General features: G+C 41.2%; 1 protein-coding gene across 3 annotated transcripts in view; it reads left to right on the plus strand.

Moving 5' to 3' along the window:
* LOC126292000 (nucleic acid dioxygenase ALKBH1) overlaps nucleotides 1-14293 on the plus strand; it is a 28927-nt gene extending 14634 nt beyond the window's left edge. For 2 of the 3 annotated variants that reach the window (XM_049985783.1, XM_049985785.1), the window contains exons 5-7: nucleotides 4733-4825; nucleotides 8748-8941; nucleotides 13950-14293. In XM_049985783.1, the coding sequence (XP_049841740.1) occupies nucleotides 4733-4825; nucleotides 8748-8941; nucleotides 13950-14244 (582 nt within the window). In that variant the 3' untranslated portion in view covers nucleotides 14245-14293. The remainder of the gene's footprint in view (nucleotides 1-4732; nucleotides 4826-8747; nucleotides 8942-13949) is intronic. The other variant, XM_049985784.1, reaches the window with a different exon arrangement.
* Nucleotides 14294-26745: the final 12452 nt, after the last annotated feature.

Here is a 26745-nt window from a genome sequence, read left to right on the forward strand (position 1 = left end):
GAAAAAGTGGAATGTGGGTAAGCTACTACAAACAGCATAGTGAACACATTATTGTGGCCAAGATAGATACGAAGCCCACACCTACTACTGTAGTACAAGTTTATGTGCCAACTAGCTCTGCAGACGACGAAGAAATTGAAGAAATGTATGATCAAATCAAAGAAATTATTCAGATAGTGAAGGGAGATGAAAATTTAATAGTCATGGGTGACTGGAATTTGGTAGTAGGAAAAGGGAGAGAAGGAAACATAGTAGGTGAATATGGACGGGGGCAAAGAAATGAAAGAGGAAGCTGCCTGGTAGAATTTTGCACAGAGCACAACTTAATCATAGGTAACACTTGGTTCAAGAATCATAAAAGAAGGCTGTATACATGGAAGAAGCCTGGAGATACTAAAAGGTATCAGATAGATGATATAATGGTAAGACAGAGATTTAGGAACCAGGTTTTAAATTGTAAGACATTTCCAGGGGCAGATGTGCCACAATCTATTGGCCATGACCTGTAGATTAAAACTGAAGAAAGTGCAAAAAGGTGGGAATTTAAGGAGATGGGACCTGGATAAACTAAAAGAACCAGAGGTTGTACAGAGTTTCAGGGAGAGCATAAAGGAGCAATTGACAGGAATGGGTGAAAGAAATACAGTAGAAGAAGAATGGGTAGATTTAGGGATGAAGTAGTGAAGGCAGCAGAGGATGAAGTAGGTAAAAAGACGAGGGCTAGTAGAAATACTTCGGTAACTGAACAAATATTGAATTTAATTGATGAAAGGAGAAAATATAAAAATGCAGTAAATGAAGCAGGCAAAAAGGAATACAGACGTCTCAAAATGAGATCGACAGGAAGTGCAAAATGCCTGAGCAGGGATGGCCAGAGGACAAATGCAAGGATGTAGAGGCTTATCTCACTAGGGGTAAGATAGATACTGCCTACAGGAAAATTAGAGACCTTTGGAGATAAGAGAACCACTTGGATGAACATCAAGAGCTCAGATGGAAACCCAGTTCTAAGAAAAGAAGGGAAAGCAGAAAGGTGGAAGGAGTATATATAGGGTCTACACAAGGGCGATGCACTTGAGGACAATATTATGGAAATGGAAGAGGATGTAGATGAAGACGGAATGGGAGATACGATACTGCGTGAAGAGTTTGACAGAGCACTGAAAGACCTGAGTTGAAACAAGGCCCCCGGAGTAGACAACATTCCATTGGAACTACTGACGGCCTTGGGAGAGCCAGTCATGACAAAACTCTACCATCTGGTGAGCAAGATGTATGAGACAGGTGAAATACCCTCAGACTTCAAGAAGAATATAATAATTCCAATCCCAAAGAAAGCAGGTGTTGACAGATGTGGAAATTACCGAACCATCAGTTTAATAAGCCACAGCTGGAAAATACTAACATGAATTCTATACAGATGAATGGAAAAACTAGTAGAAGCCGACCTCGGGGAAGATCAGTTTGGATTCCGTAGAAATGTTGGAATACGTGAGGCAATACTGACCCTACGACTTATCTTAGAAGCTAGATTAAGGAAGGGCAAACCTACGTTTCTAGCATTTGTAGACTTAGAAAGCTTTTGACAATGTTGACTGGAATACTCTCTTTCAAATTCTGAAGGTGGCAGGGGTAAAATATAGGGAGCGAAAGGCTATTTACAATTTGGACAGAAACCAGATGGCAGTTATAAGAGTCGAGGGACATGAAAGGGAAGCAGTGGTTGGGAAGGGAGTGAGACAGGGTTGTAGTCTATCCCCGAAGTTATTCAATCTGTATATTGAGCAAGCAGTAAAGGAAACAAAAGAAAAATTTGGAGTAGGTATTAAAATCCATGGAGAAGAAATAAAAACTTGGCGGTTCGCTGATGACATTGTAATTCTGTCAGAGACAGCAAAGGACTTGGAAGAGCAGTTGAACGGAATTGATAGTGTCTTGAAAGGAGGATGTAAGATGAACATCAACAAAAGCAAAACGAGGATAATGGAATGTAGTCGAATAAAGTCGGGTGATGCTGAGGGAATTAGATTGGAAATGAGACATTTAAAGTAGTAAAGGAGTTTTGCTATTTGGGGAGCAAAATAACTGATGATGGTCAAAGTAGAGAGGATATAAAATGTAGACTGGCAATGGCAAGGAAAGCGTTTCTGAAGAAGATAAATTTGTTAACATCAAGTATAGATTTAAGTGTCAGGAAGTCATTTCTGAAAGTATTTGTATGGAGTGTAGCCAGGTATGGAAATGAAACATGGACGATAAATAGTTTGGACAAGAAGAGAATAGAAGCTTTGAAATGTGGTGCTACAGAAGAATGCTGAAGATTAGATGGGTAGATCACATAACTAATGAGGAAGTATTGAATAGGATTGGGGAGAAGAGAAGTTTGTGGTACAACTTGTCCAGAAGAAGAGATCGGTTGGTAGGACATGTTCTGTGGCATCAAGGGATCACCAATTTAGTATTGGAAGGCAGCGTAGAGGGTAAAAATCGTAGAGAGAGACCAAGAGATGACTACACTAAGCAGATTCAGAAGGATGTGGGTTGCAGTGGGTTCTGGGAGATGAAGAAGCTTGCACAGGATAGAGTAGCATGGAGAGCTGCATCAAACCAGTCTCAGGACTGAAGACCACAACAACAACAACAACAACAACAACAACATGGCTAACATCAAATCAGCTCATCATCTGAAGATCAGTGTAGGACAGGAAGAGTTGGTAGCTATATACACGGTAATTTGACCAACGCCTATGTGTGACATCAACGTGCAATAACCATTCACAGGTGGCAGGTGGCAGCGCAAGCAGTGGAGAATAAATAATGCACGTCAGATGGACTCTGATAACAGTGCAGTCATTATAATACAGAAACAGAGTAACTTTTCTACTTTCAAAAGGATACCATCACTGGCTTTCTGGCCATGGTTGGCTAAGTTTGTAAACTGTTCATGTGTCACTGTCGTTAAAGTATACAATTCAAGGCAAAATGACGCTATCCAAAGCAAGCACCGAGGCAGTTGTGTTGCATCACAGGCCATAGATGATAAGGATGAACAACAGCTATGGAGATGTGTACAGGCGAATAGACATGCAACTTTTAAGCAACTGAATGCGTGTGTGAATCAAGGGGCAGCTCAGTGTCTCCTCAGGGAGAATTCAGCGAATGTTCCTGCATTTGAGAATGCTGGAATTTGCATGCCAATACTGCAGCTGGACATCCACTGAGTGGAACAAACAAGGAGACAGTGTTATGGTCTGGGGAGTGTTTTCGAGGTATTCTGTGGATGATCAACACAAATAAGCATCTATCATTACCCTACCCCTACCCCTACATCCAGTTTGTGTTTACTCAGTGCAATGGCATCTACTAGCAGGACTATGCACCATGTCACACAGATTGCAGTGTATGTGCGTGTTGCGAAGAGCACCGGGATGAGTTTACTCTACTCCCCTGACCACCAGATGCTCCAGATTTAAACCCAATCGAGAGTTTTCAGGACCGTCTTGATTGGCTGTTCTCACCAAGGATCCTCTACCGTGAAACCTAGCACAGCTGACCATGGCATTAGGAGCTGGCACAGCTCCACATCCCACCCGTACCTTCCAGAACCTCATTGACTTTCTCACCCCATGTCTTGCAGTGGGCTGCACTGCAAAAGGTAATTATTCAGGCTTTTGACACGTTATCACATTAATATCACTGGATAATGTATATTTGAGGGAAATTGTGAAACTGAGAACTAACAAATGAGCAACACCAAGTGAGAGAAGACAGTCCCTGCTTTCCAGAGGATGCTCTTTATTCAAGTGAAAAGCCATCTCAAGGCAAACTAACACTGTGAATAAACTGTGTCTGCTTGCTAGTGAAATCCTCCAAATCTCAGGAATGTTTAGACTAAGAGAAGCCAAGAAATTCTTGAGAAAGATACTCTGTAATACAGTACATCCAAATACTGTTGATAGACAGTAGAGTTTACAAGGAAGGGAAGAACTGTCCAAGGAAAATGAAAGATCGAGTCAGTTAGAAATATAAGAAATAAAAATATTACTGATATCAGCTAGGGGTAGGTGAGAAGAGGCTGACAAAACAGTGTGTTACGATACTTGACAGTAGACCAGACACAGACTGCGGAAAGAGTTTCTGTAATGTGGCGTGTTACTTAATCAGGGCTGCCACAAGTTCTCCCAAGTGAAATTTCTTGATATTTCCCTGATTTCCTGACAAGTTTTAGCATTTTTTCCTGACAAATTTTGAGATCTCAAGGATAATTTGAGGCATAAGCTTACAGTCTGTCTTTACAGCTATGGTACATGAAACAGTAGTACAAACGAGGAAATGCCTAAAAAAAACTTGCAAGTAGATGGCGTTTTCTGGTATGAGCAAAAAATGTAAGTACTAACATCAACATCTTTTGTAATGAACTGTCGTTAGATGGAGTAAGCAAGCCGTATGGCAAATGTGTTTCATTAAGACCACTGATATTTCACTTCAATAAAATGGAACACATTTGGTGACAAAAATACGCATTTCCTTGGAGTTGCAAGATGGATTTAAAATGCCTTCACTGATTTCAGAAATAACCTCAGAAAAAAGTAAGTCTCTTCAAATAGGTGTATAAGGCGGGGAAGAATTGTGTAAACCAACAACGCTGTAGGTGACCGCCAGTAAAATGTTGGTTCTACTATGTTTGCTATTGTCGGTTATTACTCACTGTGTTACATCTGTTATTTTACAGGTATCGTGTGATTGTTCTTTCGAGCAATTAAGAGGACGTAGACAAATAGACGTGGCCTGTGGGCAGATTGGTGAAACTAGATCTGACAGACAGGTATGCACATTAGCGGGAACCGAATGGTTTCAGATTGGCAGTCCTGATCCATTACAGACACAGTAGAGCGTCGATTATCCGAACGACCGCTTAACCGAACAGTGTACTCGCTCACACCTGTTACTCTCCCACCCTACCGTCCATCATCCCCCTCACTCCCAAACCAAGTTTCCCACAGTAGTCGCCGCACTGGGCCACTGCTGGTGGAACGTTGCTTCTAATGGGGCCTTCACAAGGCGCCGCCAGCAGCTGTGTTTCAACAATCGGCACACTTATGTCGGCTCAGCACTGGCAGTAGAAGTAGTGGCAGTATCAAAGCTGTTCACAGTAACAGCTGCGCCAGCTTACAGTTGAGGTGTGCCGCTCCGCGCAGTTTGAAGGATTGCGCACTACCAAGAAGAGATTGCGCACCCCCAAGAAGAGCTTCTCACGGTGCAAACAGGCACCTTCAGTTCTCTGTTACGACCACTGGTGTGCTGCTGCTTGAAGAAGTGAACTTGGCTATACAAAATGCTTAAATGTAAACGTGTTGTCCTTTTTATGAGGGACAAGTACGAGATTATTACTATATATTCCTACTGAAGTTGCCTTTGTATGTTTCTTTGTAAAACTAAAAGAGATGCCTGTTTTTGTGAATAAATTTACTGAACAGTACTTTGTTTTGGCAAATAAACGTGTACAGTTCGATTATCTGAACAAACCAGTTTTCCAAACACCCGTGTCCCCCAATTACTTCGGATAACCGATGCTCTACTGTATCAGCAGGAACGGCCACAAGTTTTGACCCATCACAGAAAACCACTCAAGTGGCCAGCTGTTCCTGAGCCGTAGACAATATGTTGATGAAATGAGTCCACGGTGATCAATCCGTGCAACAGTTAACTTGTTCAAATACTCTGATAATCAGTAATAATGAAGATATGTAGTGACTCACCGTAAAGATGATTGTGGAGCTGCAGGCAGCCACAGAAAAGACAATCATACTGTCACGAGCAAATTTTCAGCCATAGTTTTTGTCAGAAAACGAGAGCACACCGACATTCACAGTCACTCATGCACACATGACCGCTGTCTTCAGCCGCTGTGTCAACACTCTCTGAGAATCAGATCCAAACAAACTACTTCTCATGTGTCCCTGCCTCTCGTCAGCAGCTGCTATGCCAGGGGCAAGAGGTGGTGGCAGCACGAACTGCAAGCTGAGGGGAGTGGTAGGAAGGGGAGAAGCAGTAGGGGTGAGAGAGTACTCAGCTGCACCCAGCCAGCGATGATGCGTGATACCTCAGCAAACAAACCATTTCATCTACTGAGACAAAAATGAGATTTTCCTATGCTTTTCCAAATTTCAAGCGCCGGTAGGCAGGCCCAATAAATAAAACACACAAACACACACACAGAATTTCTAGCTTCGCAACCGACGGTTGCTTCTTCAGGAAAGAGGGAAGGAGAGGGAAAGACGAGAGGATGTGGGTTTTAAGGGAGAGGGTAAGGAGTCATTCCAATCCCAGGAGTGGAAAGACTGACATTAGGGGAGGGGGGGGGGGGGGGGAGGACAGGTATACACTCGCATACACACACTTTCCGCTCCCGGGATTGGAATGACTCCTTACCCTCTCCCTTAAAACCCACATCCTTTCGTCTTTCCCTCTCCTTCCCTCTTTCCTGATGAAGCAACTGTTGGTTGCAAAAGCTTGAATTTTGCGTGTATGTTTGTGTGTCTATTAACCTGCCAGCGCTTTTGTTTGGTAAGTCACATCATCTTTGTCTTTAGATATATTTTCCCACGTGGAATGGTTCCCTCTATTATATTCATGATAATTCAGAATTCCTATTACATAGTTATAAGTGTTGTAGAGGGGACTCAGGACAGAAATATTTGGTAATGAACCCATGTCTGGAAATGTGCCATTTGGAAGATAAATGACTGAAAAAAATGTCAAAAGGTACACTGCACATGCATCAACCAACTCGTACCTACATTAACGACAACATATGCTCGAAGTGGCAATGAGGTGTTTGTTCATAAACACGTGGTCCAAAATTCCTGGAGTGTCCCAAATGAGCTCTGCTACAGACATTACAAGGGCAAGAAATGTTCTTGTGATTCCACAGAAGTCTTGTAAACAATACTCTTCATGTAGGCCCACAGTAAAAAGTCCAAAGGTGTTAAATCAGTTGATTGTGATGGTCAATGAATCAGTCCACCATGACCTATCCACCTTCCTCCAAATGCATAAAAAGTGAGCTGGCACCACATCATCTGGTGGATATGTAATGGCAAATCCTCCAAATGCTGTATGAGGAAGTCTTGCAGGAAAGTTGGATGTGATCCATTTGATGGGCCGGTAGAATACAAGAGCCAATCAGACGACCATAAGTAATACTAGCGCACACATTAAAGCTGAAACAGTGTTGAAAACCATGGAGATATACAGGATGAGCATTTTCCTCATCCAAAATCTGGCTGATAAGACAGCTGAGCAGACCTGTGTTTGTGAAATGCACCTTCTGTGGGAAAAAAATGATCCAAGGAAAGTCTGGAGCATAGGCACGACAGTGCAGGAATGGCATGTGGCACAAAATCACCTGCACCCATTGCCTACACGCTATGGAGATGATATGGGTGGAGTTGCTGTTCATGGAGAACTTGCCAGATGCTGCTCTGTGATACATCCGTGGAACCTACTATTTTGTGGGTACTCGGTGGTGATCAACTGCACGGTGCATCTGGTCTCGACCACAGTTAGGGTGAACTCTTCATTTCTGTAATGCACCATCCTTCTAAATCACTTAGTGGCAACTGATCTACGTGCGCTTCAATTCATTGTGGTGTTCTCTGATGATACCGTTGTTTTTCTCTGATGACACATGACATGACATCACACAAGATGTCATGTGACACCTACCACTATCAGTGTGTTGCCTTCTATCATTCACTCATTTATCCTCCAAACTGCGCATTTCCAGGCACAAGTTTATTACCAAATATTGCTGTCGTGAGTTGCCTCTACAAGGCCTATAACTGTGTAACAGGAATTCTGAATCACCCTGTATGCAATACAGTGTGCTTATAATTAAACTTTTGCTAGTTGGGCCAGTGTAGAGAGAAAACTATTTACCATATGGGTGCCAACATGACAGGGATGAGTTCAGATGGTATGCACTACATGAATTGCTGTTAGGTGCCAGTACTTCTAGGTGACATAGCAGTGAAACACAAGCATCAGGGTGAATTACAGTTGAAGTCAGTCAACAGAGATTTGGACACAGTGAGTAGGGCTTTATTCATGAAGCTGTTTCATCCAAAAAGCAGTAACAGTGCTTCTGCCCTTCATGAGTATCAACGCATTAAAGGAATATGGAGAGCTCCAGGGCTGAAGAACATAATTCTGAAGTTTTTATTAACTGGTGATTTTGGAATTGCTCCTCAGAGAGGCTGATGACCAGCTGCACCACAAATTGTCGAAGAGGTTACTGTTACCTGGACTGAGAATTCTGGTTGCAATGTGTGACCGTTAAGCAGTGCATAAGTCGCATCACAATAACTAAACATTCCGCAATGTCCACTGTTTGAAAAGTGCGGCAAACAATTGTAACACAGTATCTGTAGTGTGATTCCAGACTGTTGTGGATGTAAATAGTTGTCACATTGAGCAATGGTTGTAACCTGTAATGTAAATGTTGTACACAATGAGCTAACATTAACCTCTCATGTGGAAATTAAAATGTGTTTCTTTCAATGGTCATTATTTCCCTTCCGCATGTCCTTACAAATGTTTCCACAAAATTTCATTTTCTTATGATCGCTCGCTTTTCATGGGAGCCTTCTCAAGTATAGAAAGTTTAATTATACTCATGTTACAGGTAAATAGCATGTCCCACTAAAAAGACTTCATATTTCATGTTGATTTTTTCCTCCCATCAGGTGTACTCAGAGTTTGCAAGGGACCCTTTTCCAACAGACCTTGCCACTGTTTGTAAGTATGTCTGTGAGGCTGTTGGATTTCCCAGCTTCTCTGCTGAAGCAGCTATTGTGAACTTTTACCACCTGGATTCAACTCTCTCAGGACATACAGATCACTCTGAGGAAGATGTTACTGCACCTTTACTGTCGTTCAGGTAAAATTTTTGAGTTAACAAACATTATTTTTTAAAACTTGGTCACTTAAATAGGCTTAAACAAATGTACCCCAACGTAATGATGTATCTTCAGCAGAATGACCTACTCTGTGCCAAACAGCAGGGATTGTGAAAACATTGATCGTGCAAAATCCAACAAACTTTTCTCACTTTCTATCCTGAAATCCATAGATCAAGGCAATCAGGTGGATGCAGTGTTTCATATCTTCCAAAACACAATTTGACTTGATACTACATTAGAATTTATTAATAAAGTATGACCATATGGGGCATCAAAAGAAATCTGTGAATGGGTGAAGGATTTCTTGGTAAGCAGTATGCAGCATGTTACCTTGGGTGGAAACTCATCAATAGAGGTAGAAGTATCTTCAGTCCTTATGCTTGCCCCAGGGAAGTGCGTTACACCCCTTGTTCGTGTTGTGCAGACAGTGTTAATAGCAAACTCAGACATTTCGCAAGTGATGCACTTTCATCCGTAATGAGTACCATTCAAAAAAAAAAAAAAAAAAAATATTTGCAGAAATATAAAATCGTATCTCAATATGATTTTAAAATGTTGCAAAGATCGAAAACTTCCTGTAAATGTACAAAAATGTGAAATTTTGGAATAAAAAAAGTGGTATGCTATGACAACAATAACAGTGAATCGTGGTTGGAATCTGACAACCCATACTAATGCCTGGGTGTAACTCTTTCTAGAAATATAAAGTGGAATGGTCTCAAAGGCACAGCTGTGGGTAAAGCAGGTGGCAGACTTCAGTTTACTGGCAGAATACTAGGAAAATCTGAAGTGTGTGGCACTCATACCAGATAGGAATAATTGGGAGATAATGAATATATACAGAGAAGGGCAGCACAAATGGTAACAGGTTTGTTTAACACACAGTTGAGCATCAGAGAAATGATGAAACAACTAAATTGACAAACTTTTGAAAGTAAACTTAAACTATCCAGGAAAAGCTGATAACAAAATGTCAGCGATCAAGGGTACACAGAGATATTTAAGTGGCCATTTTTCACACACTCCATATGCAACTGGAATGAGAAGTGTCCTTTGCCAGGTACTTCGAGTGGTTAGTGGTTTGTGGAGCATATATGCAGATTTACATGTAATGGCAGAAACTATTTCTAGATTTGCAGAAGCAAATATGTGACAAGAATGAATAGGAAACTTTAAGGGGATAATTTTCTTGCTTGGGAACCACCATTAAAAACTGGAAATGCTATAAATTAGAAAGTACTATTATTGCAATGATAAGCCAGAGAGGGCAGCATTAGTGAGGACAAAGAGGTATGGACTTATGTTCAGTTTTCCAATTGTTTACCATTTTCAATGATTCTTCTCCTGTTATGTATGAAGTTCCAACATTGCAATAGTTCTTCTTAATTAGCTGTAATTATGCTGGAATCTTCAACAGCGCAGCCTGTTTGTTCCTCTTTGGCCAGGCTTTCAAGTTCCTTTTACATCATTCTCACTCGACTCACTCAGCTGTTGTTAACACACATTTTTTCATTTGCTGTGTTCAGTAAGCACTTTTAAGCATTATGACATAACGCAGCAATGCAGTATGAACATTGTTTAATAATTTGTTTTGTAAAAGGTTATTCCCTTATTTGAGCCTGTCACTGTCCGAGGTGAATTTGCTTTATTATTTGCCTAGTAAACAAAGTATCCTTTGTTTTATTCAGAAAGGGGGGTGGGGTGATACAGAACAAAACTACCAGATAACATTAAAATATATAGGACTGAGCAGATGATGAAACAGTGGTTTTGTCTAAAAAATCTATTATTTTTTGCTGTAGTCTTTAATATGATGACTGGTTCGATGCAGCTCTTCATACTTGTCCCTGCATGACTATTGTAACCAACACCCATTCCACATTTGCTTCATTCAGAGTATGCTAGAAACGCATGTGACAAATGTGAAAGGATTTAGTGTGTGTGTGTGTGTGTGTGTGTGTGTGTGTGTGTGTGTGTGTGTGTGTGTGTGAGAGGGGGGGGGGGGGGGCTTTCTTCAGCATTTAAGATAAACATGAAAGGGAAGCTTTAGTTGAGAAGGGAGTGAGACACGGTTGTAGACTATCCCTCTTGTTATGCGTTCAGTATAAGCTGTGAAGGCAACTAAGGAGAATTTGGAAAGAAAAATGAAGTACAGTGAGAAGCTAAAACTTTGATGTTTGTCAATAACTTTGCAGTTATATCAGAGACAGCAGAGGACTAGAAAAAGCAGGTGGATGATTAGATTGTATCTGAATTGAATTTGAATTTTATTTGATCCTGTAAGATTACATTGTGTACAGTAAATGTACGTGTAATATAGGACATGTCAAAGAATAAACATTCATTATCACTTATTTTTCTACACCTTTGGCTTACATTTTTACATCATTGATAATGAATAACAATATATACAAATTTAATGGCATAAGTATTCTGCAACACTGTAAAACTCTTTTTCAATGAGATAGTCTTTAAGTTTCTTTGGAAAACCATTGTGAAGTACACTATCTTGCAGGTTTTTAGGCAGATTTCTTAGTAGTCTGATACCAGAGTACTGTGGTCCTTTTTCTAGCATTGCCAGTTGCATACCTCATTCTTCCTTCTTGTATTGTGGGTGTGTACACAAGCATTTGTAATCCAGTCCTCACTACCTTTTGTGATGTACGTTATTGTTTTGTATATATACAACGATAAAGTTAAGATACCTAAATTCTTCAAACAGTTCTGCATGTTTCAGAGGTCTTTCTTCTTAAAATGGTCCTAATTGCTTTTTTTTTTTTTTTTTGTAATGTGAACACTCGTTTTGCCTGAGTTTCCCCACACAGTCACTCCATACTGGAAGTATGGTTCAAAAAGTCCATGATACACTGAACACAGAAGTTTCTTGTCTGAATACTGTGATAGCTGCATCATTAAGAACATGACAGAGCTGTTTCTTACAGACATTTTTAATATGTTTTTTTTTCCATTTCAGTTCATTATCTTGAAAAGATGTTAAAAATAAATATTGACAAAAGTAAAACAAGGGCAGTAGGGTGTAGTTTAATTAAAGCATGTAGTGGCGAAACAATTAGCTTAGGAAATGAGACACTGAAAGTAGTAATACAAGTTTACTGTTTGTTGAGCAAAATACAAAGGGTGTTCAAAAAGTTTTGCACAGTTGTCACTATTTTTTTATTATTATTTGCAGGAGGAGAATGAAATTTTTTGTGAACATACTTAGAACATTTAGCTAATACATTGAGCCTACTCAGTGTAGCCTCCATCAGCTGTGATGCATCTGGCCCAATGTCCTTTCCATGATGTAAATGCACTTTGGTAAAATTCTGGGGATTGACTTTTACACCATTGCTTGACACAGGAAATAATGTCTTTCTCGCTATCAAATGTTTTACTGCGCAGGTAGGCCTTCAGACGACCAAAGAGGTAAAAATCAGACTGAGCCAAGTCTGGACTGTACGGAGGATGAGGAACAATTTTCCAACCATTTTCCTGATTTTCTCCTGCGTCATAAGGGCTGTATGGGGTTTGGCATTGTCCTGGTGTAGTCTGATGTGCTGACCCTGAAGCTGTGGTCTGTGGGACTTGATGGCACATTACAGCTTGTCCAATGACAAACAGTAAAAGTCCCAGTTAATTTTGGAGCCAGGGTCCAAAAAGTCAATGAAAATGAAACCACATTGATCCCAGAAGAAAGAGGCCACCACCTTTCGGCCTGCTGTTCGTGAAAGTCTTGGTTTCTTCTCCCGAGATGACGCCACTTAGTGGATTGGGTTTTGCTCTCAGGTTCGGACAAAAACAACCATGTTTCACACTGGGTAATGACACTGTCAAATCACTGTTTCCACTCTTCAGTAATGGTCTTCATGAGACCCTCATACAAATTCTTCCTTATCGTTTTTATTCCTCTTGTCAATAATCTAGGCGCACAACGCGCACAGATTTTTCTGTACCTCATTGACTGTGCCAGTGATACCACACTACCCCATGACAAACGACTCATTTCAGCAAGCTGTTGCGTCATCGCACATCTGACAGTTTGGATGATTTGATCACTGGTCTCCTTATTCACATCACTCATTGCCGTCGATGGTCTACTGCATCATGGATTGTCTAGTAGAGAGAAATCACCTTCTTTAAACCTCTGCAACCACCGATGGATACTGCCGTGATCCACGGTGCCCTCCCCATAAACGGAGCAACTTCCTGTGAATTGATGCGGCAGAGTCATTGACGGTCTTGAAGAGGAACTCCATCAACGACCATTGTCGCAACCTGACATCTACTTCACAGTCCATTATGGCTCACCTGTAAATAAAAGAAAATAATTTTATATACCAACTTATAGCTAAATGTTCCAAGTATGTGTGCAAAAAATTTCTTTCTCCTCCTGTAAAAAATAAAAAAAATTGGAGATGACTGTACAAAACTTTTTTAATGCTCTTTGTATCTAACATTAGCAAAAATAAACATGATATAACATGCAGACTTGTAATGGCAAAAAGCATTTCTGAAAATCAATTTTGTTAACATTTAACATAAACTCAGATGTTAGGAACTCATTTTAGAAGCTGTCTGTCTGGAGCATGGCATTGTATGGAAGTGAAATGTGGTGCTACAGAACAATATTGAAGATGAATAGATTGGATAACTAATGAGGAGGGACTGAATCAAACTAAGGAGAAAATAAATTTATGGCACTAATTCACTATATGAAAGAACTGGAAGAGGTGATGTGGCTTGTACAGGATACACTTGTGGAGAACTGTATGAAGCCAATCTTCAGACTGGAGACCAAAGCAAGAACATAATCTCGCAGAATTAGTTACACTGCTGGGTATATCATTTAATCTTCCAAATACAATAAATTCCCACTCTGCATGTGTAATATAATGTATGAGAATATTTGGTTGTCATATTGAGTGCATTCATCATGCCAGACCGTGAACCTTTGCTTGGTATTTGACACTTAATCTCTGCCACCAGTTTTGGACAGACAGCCATCTTTCTGCTGGGAGGAACAACCATGGACGACGAACCATCAGCAGTGTACTTACACAGTGGGGATGTAGCCATCATGTCCGGGCGGAGTCGGCTGTGTTACCACGGTGTCCCTCGAATTGTTCTCGACACCATTCAGCCTTGGCATCTTGAGCTAGACAGGGATAGTGAGGACTCGTGGATACCATTTGAAAAATATGTTATGTCATCACGTATAAATGTAAATGTAAGACAAGTTTTGAGGCAGGGGCAAAAATCACTGTCATCTGTAGCATCCTGACTCAGAATATTGTGACTATGGAAAATAAATAAGTATCTGAGAGCAAATAGATAAATTGTTCTGTATAGCAATTGATGCCCAGCATCTGTCCTTCCACTTTGGTGCCTCTTATTGTTGGCATGTGTATCACACACCTTGTAAGGTATCTTTCATACAGACAAATATATTTTCGTTTTATAAAATGCACCTTGGACTTGAATTTCCAGGATAATTAATTTGTATGAGGTCAGTTTATGCATAAGGGGTCAATTAAATTAATTCATTGGTCTGTATATCAAAGTGGTTACTGTAAGCTAATTGACATATGGCTATGAAGCAGTGAAAAATGAATGTTGACAAGGGAATGATGCTAAGTGATTCAGTATTCAGAAGCATAGTGCCTGTAATAAATACTCACTGATGATATGGACAAATGTGTTAGCAGGGTTACTGTGATTATTGTTAAGAATACAAGCAAAAACCAACTCTTCAGAAACTTCATCATTTTCATTGTACAGATATCAACTTCAAGGTAAGCAAGGAAACTGTAAGGAAAATTATTATATCTCTGAGATTTGTGTTAAAATGGTGCCTGAATAAATGAGGCACCATGTGTGCAAATAAATTGGCATAGTTTTTTATGGTAAAATGAAGTATCAAAGTGTTATAATTAGAGCAGCTAATCGTTTATTCAGATTAAATGTGGATTTATAATTCATTACTCTGTGAATAAATTTCATCAGTGTGTAGGAGAAGTAATACCAAACAAAAGTGTAGGTCAGTATTTAATTAATTGTTGATGGTTTTCAGTAACCAGCCACTAATTGGTTTTGGATGATTTCATTCAAAAAGTACCATTTCCAGTTCTGAATTTATACTATTACATATACTTTTATGCTTTTGTCAAAACATACACTATGTGACCAAAAGTATCCAGACACTCCGAAAAACATGTTTTTCATATTAGGTGCATTGTACTACCACCTACCGCCAGGTACTCCAGTCAGCGACCTCAGTAGTCATTAGACATCGTGAGAGAGCAGAATGGGGCACTCTGCGGAACTCACAGACTTCGAACATGGTCAGGTGATTGGATGTCACTTGTCATACATCTGTATGTGAGATTTCCACACTCCTGTACATTCCAAGGTCCACTATTTCCAATGTGATAGTGAAGTGGAAATGTGAAGGTATGCGTACAGCACAAAAGTGTACAGGCTAGCCTTGTCTGTTGACTGACAGAGACCGCCAACAGTTGAAGAGGATCGTAATGTTTAATAGGCAGATATCTATCCAGACCATCACACAGGAATTCCAAACTGCAAGTACTATGACAGTTAGGCTGGAGGTGAGAAAACTTGGAATTTCATGGTCGAGTGGCTGCACAAATTATGGCAGTAAATGTCAAATGATGTCTTGCTTGGTTTAAGGAGCATAAACGTTGGAGATTGAACAGTGGAAAAACATTGTGTGGAGTGACGAATCGTGGCACACGATATGGCGATCCGACGGCAGGGTGTGGGTATGGCGAATGCCCAGTGAACATCATCTGCCAGCGTGTGTAGTGCCAACAGTAAAATTCGGAGGCGATTGTGTTATGGTGTGGTTGTGTTTTTCATGGACAGGGCTTGCATCAGTTGTTGTTTTGCATGGGACTATCACAGCACAGGCGTTCATTGATGTTTTAAGCACCTTCTTGCTTGCCACTGTTGAAGGGCAATTTGGGGATGGCAGTTGCATATTTCAACACAGTCTAGCAACTGTTCATAATGCACGGTCTGTGGCGGAATGGCTTCATGACAATAACATCCCTGTAATGGACTGGCCTGCACAGAGTCCTGACCTGAATGCTGTAGAACACGTTTGGTATGTTTTGGAACACCGACTTCATACCAGGACTCACCAACTGACATCGTTACCTCTCCTCAGTGCAGCACTCTGTGAAGAATGGGCTGCCATTCCCCAAGAAACCTTCCAGCACCTGATTGAGTGTATGCCTGCGAGAGTGGAAGCTGTCATGAAGGCCAAGTGTGGGCCAACATCATATTGAATTCCAGCTATACCGATGGATTCTGTCTGGATACTTTTGATCACAAAGTGTATGATGTGGAGATCTGTCCTAGGATAAACAATAATTTATAGTTACAAATGAGTAATAGAGGTTGTTGCACTACAGGCTAGTGCTAGAATGCAACTTACATAGTTTTCTTCTAATGAGTCATATTCACAATGTTGTTCGTATTTGGTCCATCATATAATTGGTTTGCATTATTGAACACTTTTCTTGGGTAACATAACAAGTTTCCAATGTGCAACATACACTCCTGGAAAAGGAAAAAAGAACACATTGACACCGGTGTGTCAGACCCACCATACTTGCTCCGGACACTGCGAGAGGGCTGTACAAGCAATGATCACACGCACGGCACAGCGGACACACCAGGAACCGCGGTGTTGGCCGTCGAATGGCGCTAGCTGCGCAGCATTTGTGCACCGCCGCCGTCAGTGTCAGCCAGTTTGCCGTGGCATACGGAGCTCCATCGCAGTCTTTAACACTGGTAGCATGCCGCGGCAGCGTGGACGTGAACCGTATGTGTAGTTGACGGACTTTGAGCGAGGGCGTATAGTGGGCATGCGGGAGGCCGGGTGGACGTACCGCCGAATTGCTCAACACGTGGGGCGTGAGGTCTCCACAGTACATCGATGTTGTCGCCAGTGGTCGGCGGAAGGTACACGTGCCCGTCGACCTGTGACCGGACCGCAGCGACGCACGGATGCACGCCAAGACCGTAGGATCCTACGCAGTGCCGTAGGGGACCGCACCGCCACTTCCCAGCAAATTAGGGACACTGTTGCTCCTGGGGTATCGGCGAGCACCATTCCCAACCGTCTCCATGAAGCTGGGCTACGGTCCTGCACACCGGTAGGCCGTCTTCCGCTCACGCTCCAACATCGTGCAGCCCGCCTCCAGTGGTGTCGCGACAGGCGTGAATGGAGGGACGAATGGAGACGTGTCGTCTTCAGCGATTAGAGTCGCTTCTGCCTTGGTGCCAATGATGGTCGTATGCGTGTTTGGCGCCGTGCAGGTGAGCGCCACAGTCAGAACTGTATACGACCGAGGCACACAGGGCCAACACCCGGCATCATGGTGTGGAGAGCGATCTCCTACACTGGCCGTACACCTCTGGTGATCGTCGAGGGGACACTGAATAGTGCACGGTACATCCAAACCGTCATCGAACCCATCATTCTACCATTCCTAGACCAGCAACGGAACTTGCTGTTCCAACAGGACAATGCACGTCCGCATGTATCCCGTGCCACCCAACGTGCTCTAGAAGGTGTAAGTCAACTACCCTGGCCAGCAAGATCTCCGGATCTGTCCCCCATTGAGCATGTTTGGGACTGGATGAAGCGTCGTCTCACGCGGTCTGCACGTCTAGCACGAACGCTGGTCCAACTGAGGCGCCAGGTGGAAATGGCATGGCAAGCCGTTCCACAGAACTACATCCAGCATCTCTACGATCGTCTCCATGGGAGAATAGCAGCCTGCATTGCTGCGAAAGGTGGATATACACTGTACTAGTGCCGACATTGTGCATGCTCTGTTGCCTGTGCCTATGTGCCTGTGGTTCTGTCAGTGTGATCATGTGATGTATCTGACCCCAGGAATGTGTCAATAAAATTTCCCCCTCCTGGGACAATGAATTCACGGTGTTCTTATTTCAATTTCCAGGAGTGTATGTTTTGACTCATAACATATTAAAGCAAATACCAAGTTTAAAAATACATAAGTGTCAAAGATGCTGTGATAAAAAGATTTCATATTTTGGGAAATTAAGCATAAATTACTGTTGTGTTAATTGGAAAAATACTTAACATTCAATGTAGGGCGTTAAACAAAGTAGAAAATTGAAGTTTTGTGAAGTAGAATTTTGGGCCTGAGTCACACTGGAGTTTTTATGTTGTCAATTTAGCACGGGACCTCGGTAAGAGAAACATGAAACTATTAAATTTCAAGAAAAATGAGCTAACACACACACACACACACACACACACACACACACACACACACACACACACACAGAGAGAGAGAGAGAGAGAGAGAGAGAGAGAGAGAGAGAGAGAGAGTGAGTCCTTTCCTGAAACACATCTAGACAGTAATTTCCACACTCCAATATAAATAATGTTTCTACACCAGTATGCAGATCAAGTAGAAAATCATGTACTATTATATTTATTTACAATAGTTAATGAGATTCATGGCATTAAATACGAATAAATTTTGATGTACTATTATCATCATTGTTCAAATGGCTCGCAACCACCACGCCCCACACTCCTTGTATCTACGCCCCTGGTCTCAACTAATCTGTGAAATCTATGTCTCCACTAACAGGATACCATGGTGTGTACTGTTCAGTTAACCCAAGAAACACACTGTTACGGTGACTGTAGCTTCATATAATGAAAGAACACTGCCTGCATCACACTGAGCGATTGTGCTGCGTATTACATACTACACATTATCTGAGAAATAGGTGAAAACATGAAAAAATTAAACACAGAAGAACATTTCATTCAGAAACAACTTTTGCTAGTGTGTGGTGTGTTAATAAGCAAAATGGATTCGCTATGTATCACATCAAATTCTCATTCTCATTGAGCTAAGCCGTACGCGTGTAAGTGCCGACATTCTGCACCACCCAACTTCTGCTTTCAAGGTTGACTAAAAAATAATAATCCCTTTCACTACCAAGCAGTAAGCACAGCTAAACACCATGTTTTACTCTCCAAACTAGAATACTGTGGAATCAGTGACAAATGCCTAAAACTAATGGAATCAAACCTTTAAAAAAAAGGAGGTGATGAGTTCATGTCAGTCATCAGACACAAGTAAGGTTCAACAGTGTGTCACAGGAATCAAAATTAGGACCTCTTCTGATCCTGGTACAAATAAATGACTTACCGGATAATACAGATGCAAAGACATAAATGTATACATTATGTCTGGAAACTATTTATTTGTAATCTTTGTCAAAAGAATGAGCTCGGTAAAAGAAAGTGTAGCACCATGGTTCGGTGCAAATGGTGTACTGTTAAATATGAATAAGATGCAGAATATGTGATTCACTCTATCAAAGACAGTAAAAATTGAAAAACTAAATGTAAAATTTTTAAGCATTACACTTGACGTCAAACTAAAATGGTACACTCATGTAGAACAAGTAAAAGTTAGGTTATCATTAGTGATATAATTCCTAAAGAGACTCAGGACATGTGTTGCCTTTCTGCCTTTTGAAATACAGTTTAATACTCTGTGGAAAACAGCAAAATAAATAAAAATAAAAAAATGAAATTATATTATTCAGGAGAAGGCAATTAGAGTAATGGCAAGAGCAAATAGTAGAACTCATTGCAAGCCTTTATTTAATATGTATAAGTTTTTAACTATAATTAATTTATATATTCTAGAAAGTGTAACCTACATACTCGTTGAACTACCAAATTTACACATACCAAATCAAACTCGTTCATGACAGTCAAAATATACAACTGTGTAAACATGTTACAAGTGTCCCAATCAAATCATTTAAGGAAACGCTGCACAATTATTGCTATCCAAACCATTTAATTCTTTAGAAGAATTTTTATAAATGCCAAATACAATAATGTAAATATGTGTTTTGTAATATTAATAAGTGAATATACTGATGAATAAAGAATAAAGAGCTTGAATCTGAACAACCATTTAAAAAAAATTGATCTCTCATTTATAAAACAGCTTCAAACAGCTGACTACTTTACAAATGACATGTTGTTGTTGTTGTGATCTTCTGTCCAGAGACTGGTTTGATGCAGCTCTCCATGCTACTCTATCCTGTGCAAGCTTCTTCATCTTCCAGTACCTACTGCAACCTACATCATCCTGAATCTGCTTAGTGTATTCATCTCTTGGTCTCCCTCTACGATTTTTACCCTCCATGCTACCCTCCAATACTAGATTGATGATCCCTTGGTGCCTCAGAACATGTCCTACCAACTGATCCCTTCTTTTAGTAAAGGTATGCCACAAATTTCTGTTCTCCCTAATTCTATTCAATACCTCCTCATTAGTTATGTGATCTACCCATCTAATCTTCAACATTCTTCTGCAGCATCACATTTTGAAAGCTTCTATTCTCTTCCTGTCCAAACTATTTATCGTCCACATTTCACTTCCTTACATGGCCACACTCCATACAAATTCTTTCAGAAACGACTTCCTGATGCTTAAATCTATACTCGATTTTAACATATTTCTCTTTTTCAGAAACGCTTTCCTTGCCACTGGCAGTCTACATTTTATATCCTCCCTGCTCCGACCATCATCAGTTATTTTGCTCCCCAAATAGCAAAACTCCTTTACTACTTTAAGTGTCTCATTTCCTAATCTAATTCCCTCAGCATCACCCGACTTAATTCAACTACATTCCATTATCCTCATTTTGCTTTTGTTGATGTTCATCTTATATCCTCCTTTCAAGACACTGTCCATTCTGTTCAGCTGCTCTTCCAGGTCCTTTTGTGTTAAATATTTTATGTTAAATATGTAGTTAGCAGTAAAGAACTAATAACTTAAAATGTCATGCCAGATGCTGAAGTTATACTACACGTACAGAGAAAATGTGTTTTTCTTTCGTCATTTTGTAGGGAGTGGTAGCAAGTAGTAGTTTCGTAAAGGTTTGAAATTATATTTAAAATATGTAGGAAGTCGCTAAGTGCTCTCATTCTCAAATACCAGATAGATGTAATCTGGGCAACTTGCATGCTGGTGGCTACAGTGTCCCGTAACAGATGCACGGTTTCTAAATTTAATACTTGACTTACTGTGTTAAACCTTTAACACAGGATTATATCTCTTATTGAGAAAATTATGACAGCATTCTAAATGTTTAAATTTGTTCAATGTCCATATGAAATGCTCTGCAACTAGAAGTGTACACCACAAACCGGGTTAGCTGTTTAGTTATATACAGATGTTAATTAGCTAAACATGACAAAGGCAGACATTATATCACAAAGTTAACAGTATAAATGCACACAATGATTATGGCATATAAAATGTCACCAAAAGTGTGTGGTATTGCTTTTTACCAGTTCCCCTCATCATTAGACACAACAATGTAAGAGCACTGCAGGAGGAATAAATGAACAGATCGATCAGCTTTGTTTAACCTTACTGTGGGTGCATGACAGCACATTGACGTGTATGTGATAAGTGGTAGTGAAGGTGTTTGAATCATCTTGGGACATACAGTACCTGCAGTCGGCCATGCTGTCAACACAATCTGTGCACCAGATGTCATTTTCCCTCCTTGTCGCAGTCACCAACCAAGGTCGAACATGAGTACTCAACTTTGGCAGCACTCCGTGCTGCATGAGCCCGCTTGTGTACGTAAATTTTCTTTTTGAAGATTGCTGAGTGGTTATTGTTTCTTGAGGTGCTTTGGCTCTCATTGTTTTTTATTGTTGTACAACATTTCTACCATGAATTATTTAGTAGAAGTATGTATCTAGATCAATGTTTTTCATGCAATCAACATAAAATATGATGGGTTAGCTATTTCATCTATCCATACACGGTTATATTCATATCAGCAGTGTAACGCAGATACGTATATCTACTACCTACCTATCTTATGATAATTGCACCTACTAATTATATTTACCTATCTATGTCTGTTAGTCCTCACCATCATATTTTGTATCTAGGGCGAAACGTGACATTTCCGATGAGGAGATCGGGCGACTTATTGATCAGTTGAACACTGATGAGAAGAGGCAAGTTCAAGAAGAGACACAGAATAGTGAAGAAGACATAGAGGGCTGAAATTTTGAGGAGGAAGACGAGGTCGTGGAACTAAATGAGCAGTCAGCGGTTTAGAGGTTTCTGAAGAGGAAGCAGATGAAATGGAGATGATTAATGATACTGGTGAGGATTTCTTTTTTTTACATCTGTCGCGAATGAATAGGCGTATGTTAAGCTGTCGGTGAAGTTACGGTCCTGTAACGTAGCAGCAGGAGCCGCTTTTATACGGATTAAGGTGCTTCGACAGATGGAAAGCCTCCACACAAGGTTAGTACACAATGGAAAGAGCCGGAGCGGCGCAGCACATGATAACAGCCAACTCCCACTCAGAGCGGCTACGTGATATACTCAAGGATCGGAAGGCACCCAGAGTAATGGAAGTTTCCCCTAGTATCATAGTAACATCACAGGAGGCTATATAAACAGCACCTTAACAGCCTGTCGAGGATTCCGATAGTATTCTGCATCCGACGTCGTCACTGCGCTAACCTGCCTCAGGGGCAGGACTTAGACTCTCGTGGCATTTAGTTGCACATAGTAGTAGTTACACGTTAGTAACACCTCCCACAGCTTAGTTCAGATGTCAGTGCCTCGTAAACTTGAGTAATGTTTACACCAACTTTCTCTCTTCTTCATTAGAAGCTTATTTACAATCACACCGATTTCCCTGGTTTAAAGTTATTCCAGGTTTACAGATTCTGCTTCAGAACTATGAGTTGGACGAGCCATCTCTGCCTCAGCCAGGTTAGCGTCTAGTTCTCTCTTCCTGGTCCGCTTGCAAGAAACAAATCAGGCACAATATAAAAATTTGGTGCCACGTGTGGGGTTTGGCCAGCTGTTTGGGCATCATTTGCAAAGTTTGGACAAAATTTGGCATAAGTTTGCCAACCATGTAGTTATGGTCCATAAACTTGAGGAATAGGTGAGAAGCTTCTTATTTCGGATAAAGCTCAGCCCGAAGTTGAGACTGACTGATGGCTTAGAGAGAGAAATTAGTCAGGGCAAATGTTCGGAGGCAAGGCACACAGAAGGAGAAGAAGAAGACCGGACGGGCTAAGGAGGACCGCCAATTGAGCGAATTCGACCAGGCCCCTGCATCGCGAATTGACTACAGGCACGCCATTCCATCCACTCCACCCACGGAAGAAGACGACATCCGAGGCCATCAGGTGGAAAAGGTAGTCCACCAGTAACAGCTACATCACCAAGAAGACAGACTTGCAGGTCTACCACAGCCGACGGTGCTCAGCAACAACAGAAGAAAATTTGAAGTAAAAGGTGAGACAAAGGTTTATCAATAACATCATGTCTAATGAACAAACTGTTTCTGATAATAAGGTAAATCTATCCGCACCTCCAAGGCAATATATTAACCTCAGTGAGGCTATTGTATTGCTATCGCATCCTTCTTATGGAAATAAGGCAGAATTAAATGAATTTTTGGACAATTGCAACAGTGTTTTTTACCTGGTAGCACCAGAGCAGCATGATGTTTTGTTGAAATTTGTAAGAGCATGTATAGTTGGGGCTGCTAGAAGCAAATTGCTAGTGTGATATTTAACTGCCACTTGGCCTTCAGTCAGAGCTATCTTAGTAGAAAATTACACATGCAAGAGAGTGCTATACTATTGCGCCTGCAAAATGTTTGTGAGCAGACAGGAACCATGAGAAAACATAGCCCAATGGGGTTTGTGAACAGATGCACTTCAGCATCAGTTCCATGAGGCAATAGATGATTGAATCAGAGTTAGTGGGCAGACTTGCGTTAGTGTTCAAATTAAATCGTGCAGTATTCATACAAGGCTTACATGACACCAAAATTAACACAATAGTAAGGGCTAGAAAGCAGTCAATAACACCCTCCGAAGCAGTAGATATTGCGTCAACAGAAGAAAGCGCGATTGCATCTGCATGAGAATCTCATAAAATTCAAACGTGTTTTAATTGTGGGAAACTGGGGCACATAGCAAAGAAGTGTTCTGATAATAAGAGGGTACGCAGTGTAGGAATGGTACCACTACAGATGGAGCCACGGAAAGACAAAAAGGGCAATAAAGAATGTTTTGCAGAAAAGCAGAAAGAAGGTAAGGTTTACGGGGAACATTACGACACAGTGACAAATATTGTGTGTTGTAAGTGTAATCAAAAAGGTCATTACTTTCGATACTATAAGAATTGGCCCTTAATACGAAAGGGCGTACAGAATCCAATGAGGCTTTTGACAGATAGTGGGGCACAAATATGTTTATTGAAAAAGAACAGTGTACAGGGATCAGAAAAGTGCAATCCTATTCAGAGTATTAGAATTAAGTTATTAGTAATGTTGTTAAAAGAGAAGGCACCCTAGAAATTGAACTACAGGTTGAAGACGGAATTGTAAGACACCAATTCCATGTAAAAGGGGCAGAACTGGATATGTCATTAGACGGACTTTTAGGCAGATATTTTCTTTGAAAGCATAAGGCAGTTATAGATTATGGTACAAGAGATGTTATGATTTGTGGAAAATGACTTAAGTTGCGAACAGTGCAAAAGTCGCGTCGAGTAGTTGTCGTTAACAGAGCGTTAGGAAGTGCTACTAGAAACATGAAGAGTTCCGCGGGTACTAGTGAGATAGAGACACGCGAAGTGTTTATTCTTTTATGGTTGGAACCATGAAATGCGGTCAAGATGTGTCGAAGGAAGAAGTGAGTACTTCAACAGCGGTAGGAGCCATATATGAGAAAAATGGTAGAAAGAAGTATGTGGCGGAAAGAGCCGCGCATAAGAAAAATGTTAATAAGAGGTTGATGAGTTCCACTAAGGAACAGTGTAATCGTTGCTGCCTAGAGGGAGATGATTTTGCAAAGGCAAGATATGAAAATTTCAATGATTCAGTTTCAGTAAAAGCCAAGTTAGTAAAGGTAGAACCTGATAAAAGGTCTAAATGCAGTTATGCTGAGGTGTTGCAGAACACAGATTCAAAAGTCGATCTGGCTGCAGTTGAAGCTGCAGAATTAGAAAACTGTTATGATAGTAAGCCTACCATGAGTCGTGAAGGAAGTACAGTGAAACAAAAGTGTACGTTAATTGTAGGCCCTAGAGGAGAAAAAAAAGTATGACTAAGTTTATTGGGTGTATAGGAAATGATCATTCCAAGACAAGAATTACAGGCAGGTATAATTGTGCCCAATGCATTAGTTGCTGTAAGGGAAGGTAAGTGTATAGTAAGTGTCTTAAATACTAATGAAAAGAAAGTTGAGTTAGACGATCCTGTATTGTTAGCTGAGGAGCTACCTCTGGTGAAAGAAGCAACATTAAGACAAGTACATTCAGAAAGGAAATCCAGAGCCAGTAATTTAAAATAAGTACTGTGTGTAAATCACTAAAATAGTGAAGAGAAGAAAGCTATACTAGAAATATGTCTAGCTTACAGTGATGTGTTCCAATTGCCGGGAGATAATTTAACTTATACAGAGGCTGTTAGCTATGAAATTCCACTAATTTCAGAAGCCAAGGGAAAGGTAGTTAACGTGAGGCCTTATCAAATACCACAGGCACAGAAAGAAGTATTGCAGGCCGAAATTAATAAAATGTTCAAGATGACATTGTAGTACCAATTAATAGTGCCTGGTGTTCACCTTTAATATTAGTGTCCAAAAATATGGATGCCAGTGGAAAGCAAAAATGGCGTGTAGTAGCGGACTACAGATGATTAAATGAATTGACGGTTAATAATGTATACCCCTTACCAAGGATAGTTGAAATTTTAGACGGACTGGGTAAGGCAAAGTATTTTTCCACTTTGGATCTAGCCAAGGGCTATTATCAAGTGTTATTAAATGAACGAGATCAAGAAAAGACGGCTTTTACCACTCCCTATGGACATACTGAGTGTAAAAGTATGCCTGTGGAATTGAAAACAGCTCCAAATGCTTTTCAAAAGTTTATGAATACAGTCTTAATGGGACTTGAAGGTGAGAAGGTATTCTTCAGTAAATTGATTCCTTAGGATGGATAGGATGTGTGACTGCTGTGTACGGATGCAGGAGGAGCTGGCCACTGTTCGCGACCAGCTGTCGCGGCCAGCCGTCTTCAGGCTGCTGCTTCGGAGTGTAGCGGCAGTGGGGAGTCTGGTGCGTCGCAAGGTACACCCCAGGTGTTACATGCTTCACCCACTGCCCCTGCTGTCGAGACATCTTCGCAGGTACTGGGTGCGGTTGGGCCACTCTCTTCCCAAGGTGAGTGGCGGCGGGTTCAGCGGCGTTCGTGGCGCACAAGGCGGAGGGTAAATGTAGAGGCTGGCCGTGTGGTGTCGCCTGCTCTGCCTGTGAGTGGGCATGTGGCCGCTCCTTCAGCAAGGTCCGAGCAGGCACACGGGGGGAGGGGTTTATTAGTTATTGGGAGCTCCAACGTTAGGCGGGTGATGGAGCCCCTTAGTGAAATAGCGGAAAGGTTGGGGAAGAAGGCCGGTGTTCACTCTGTCTGCTTGCCGGGGGGTCTCATCCGAGATGTGGAGGAGGCCCTGCCGGCGGCGATAGAAGGCACTGGGTGCACCCGACAGCAAATTGTTGCTCATGTCGGCACCAATGACTCCTGCCGTCTGGGTTCAGAGGTCATCCTCAGTTCGTACAGGCGGTTGGCGGAATTGGTCAAGGCGGAAAGCATCGCTCGGGGGTGGAATCAGAGCT

The sequence above is a fragment of the Schistocerca gregaria genome, chromosome 9, assembly GCF_023897955.1.
Source record: "Schistocerca gregaria isolate iqSchGreg1 chromosome 9, iqSchGreg1.2, whole genome shotgun sequence".
Lineage (NCBI taxonomy): Eukaryota > Metazoa > Arthropoda > Insecta > Orthoptera > Acrididae > Schistocerca > Schistocerca gregaria.